Source organism: Sinocyclocheilus rhinocerous, unplaced genomic scaffold (genome assembly GCF_001515625.1).
Source record: "Sinocyclocheilus rhinocerous isolate Xijiao unplaced genomic scaffold, SAMN03320098_v1.1 scaffold4913, whole genome shotgun sequence".
NCBI classification, from domain to species: domain Eukaryota; kingdom Metazoa; phylum Chordata; class Actinopteri; order Cypriniformes; family Cyprinidae; genus Sinocyclocheilus; species Sinocyclocheilus rhinocerous.
The window spans coordinates 15,806-18,275 of NW_015640917.1; the positions used below are offsets into that span (position 1 = coordinate 15,806).

At 40.0% G+C, this 2,470-nt stretch overlaps 1 protein-coding gene across 1 annotated transcript in view; it reads right to left on the bottom strand.

The window, feature by feature from the left end:
• LOC107753402 (protein Jade-3) overlaps positions 1-2,470 on the bottom strand; it is a 26,049-nt gene that overhangs the window by 8,400 nt on the left and 15,179 nt on the right. Inside the window, exons 5-9 of the mRNA XM_016569532.1 lie at positions 2,014-2,171; positions 1,728-1,918; positions 1,438-1,649; positions 885-1,052; positions 558-674 (exon numbers count right to left, since the gene is read on the bottom strand). Of these exons, the coding sequence (XP_016425018.1) occupies positions 558-674; positions 885-1,052; positions 1,438-1,649; positions 1,728-1,918; positions 2,014-2,171 (846 nt within the window). The remainder of the gene's footprint in view (positions 1-557; positions 675-884; positions 1,053-1,437; positions 1,650-1,727; positions 1,919-2,013; positions 2,172-2,470) is intronic.

The following is a 2,470-nucleotide window of genomic DNA, read 5'->3' on the forward strand; positions in this document are numbered from 1 at the left end:
CAAAATCAAATCAATTTGAGCGCGATTTAAACCCGGATGATTGTAACCACTCTAAGTTTGTCTGCCTTGGGAAAGCTAGCGTGTCTGCGACATAGTGATAACACTCGTTGCCTTCTCTAGTGCAGCTCAACCAGGTCTCGTCCCATTTGTCGATCTTTGTGATATCACAAATCTCGAAAAATATGCGTTGTAGTCCAAACGAGTCGTTCATTGTAGTTTTTGAAAAGTGATTTCTGTTAAATAAAATATCTCCTTTTGAAGTGGGCTTTGAGCTTTGTAATTTTGCAGATCTTTTTTATGCTCAAACAGCAACATTACAGACTAACTAAAGTTGAAAAAGTGAAAGCATAATAGGGCCCCCTTAATATTAGACCTTCATTATACCACACTCATTCTCTTGTACTGTAAAAATTATGTCACTGAAGGAAGTTTTCTTTCCCAAGTTCTTATATCCAACTAAGGTTGTCGGTTTAATTTTCAAACTGACATTAATATTATGGAGTAATTGTTGCAACCCAATTAATCAGCAGAAATGTTCATGCACTATACAGCATTACCTGTATACAGGCTCCAGTCTTGAGTTTACAGAGACTGCAGATGAGCGACCAGCGACTGGGAGGAATATGAGACACTTTGGTGATGGGTTCCATCCTCTCTCGGCATGCAATGCTCACCTAAAGGCAAATACAATTTTAAAAAAAAAAGACCCCATAAACTCAAAACTGCAGTTTTGTGGCTTTTGTGTGCTTAATTAAAACTAACAAATATGCTGACATAGGAAAGTAAGCTCAACTTCATAATATTATTAATGAAACAACATTAAGAGCATACACAATCATAACAATAATGCAGGTGTAATTCCATCCTTGTGACAGACAACTCACCTCTGGTATCCAGAGGGCACAGCTTACATGAGCCCATTTAGTGCCCGCCCTGGTGGCCTTCATTGCGCCCCCTCTTTTAGGACACAGAAGGCACTGGGGATTGATGCCAAGAACACAAGTCCTACACAACCAGTTCCCATCTGGCACTTTCACAATGCCATAGCAGGCCTGCAACAGAATATGAGTGTGATGAGTTTTAGGATAAAGTTATCTTCTTCTAGCTTACAATACATACTACAATAAATACATTTTAAATCAAATTTTATAATTTTTATTCTTTGCTTTTATGGTTATTCATATTTCTTATGCATCTGTTGTGATTATTTTATGATTATTTTAAATCTTTTTTAATGTTAAGCACTTGGAATTACCATTGTGTATGAAATGTGCTATATAAATAAACTTGCCTTGACTTACAATAATATACTACAGCAATATTTTACTAAAAAAGTATATATATAAGTATATAGATCATATGCAGTATAGTTAAACAAAAAAAAAAGTCTTCTGAATTTTTGAGAAATGTATTTACTGAAATCAACAAAGATCTCACCTGGTGCACACAAATGTTACACTTGTCACAAAAGACCATGTCATTGCCCTCCTCACTGTCAGGTGAGCGACATACATCACAGATGACATCCTCATCGTACTCTATTCCCAACCCTTCCTCAGTCTCGATGGCGTGGTTCATGTTGTCATGGCACTGTCTCTCCAGTGCCTCCATCACCCGCTCCATCGTCAACTCATCCACTGGCCCGTCACCTAAACGTAACATCCAAAATGTTACATTTCTTACAGGGAATCTTACAGGGAAGCTTTTACAAGCATCTTCTCTCTTACCCATCACCCCAAGCTCTGTATTGAGCTGCTGGAGCCAGTATAGATCCATATCATCAAGGTCGTATCTACACATAGCTTCCGCCAGCTCCTTGATGTTGACGTAACCGGTCTCCGTAGAGTCCTGACTCCAGCACTGAATATATTTCCTTGGTTTGGTGAAGAGGACCTCCTTTGGCTTCTCTGCTATTATCCTACACACAAAAAACCCAACTTAAGTCACATGCAAGATTGTACATGTCCAAAAACCTGTTTTTACATGTTCTTTCTTTTATTCAAAGTGACATACCTCACAGAGGGCTGAGGGATAGTGTCTGGACTAGCGAGTACTTGTACACCCTTTTCCCATTCCTGCTTCCATGTGTCCGCCAACAGGTAATAATCATCAGGAGAAATATGGTGAGAATCTGGGAGCTTCATGGCACTGATCAAGTCTTTTCTGAACACCTAACAAGGGAGAAATATCCTTAATGAGTAGGGATGCTCCGATCAGGATTTTTGCAGCCGACAGGGAGTACCGATTTCTTGTCATGGTGATCGGTCGATACCGATGCCGATTCTGATGCTTCAAGCTTTATATAGACGGTTTCATAGGGCGCACGCGCCTGGCCCGAAGTTAACTTCCGGTCTGTGTTTGCTTATCAGTCTGGCTATGGCGCCGGCTACAAACGCAGTTAAAGTTAAGGTGATGAGCAGACTGAAGTTGTTAATCGGCGGGTTGGGGAATAAAAAAAGCGATCTGGTTA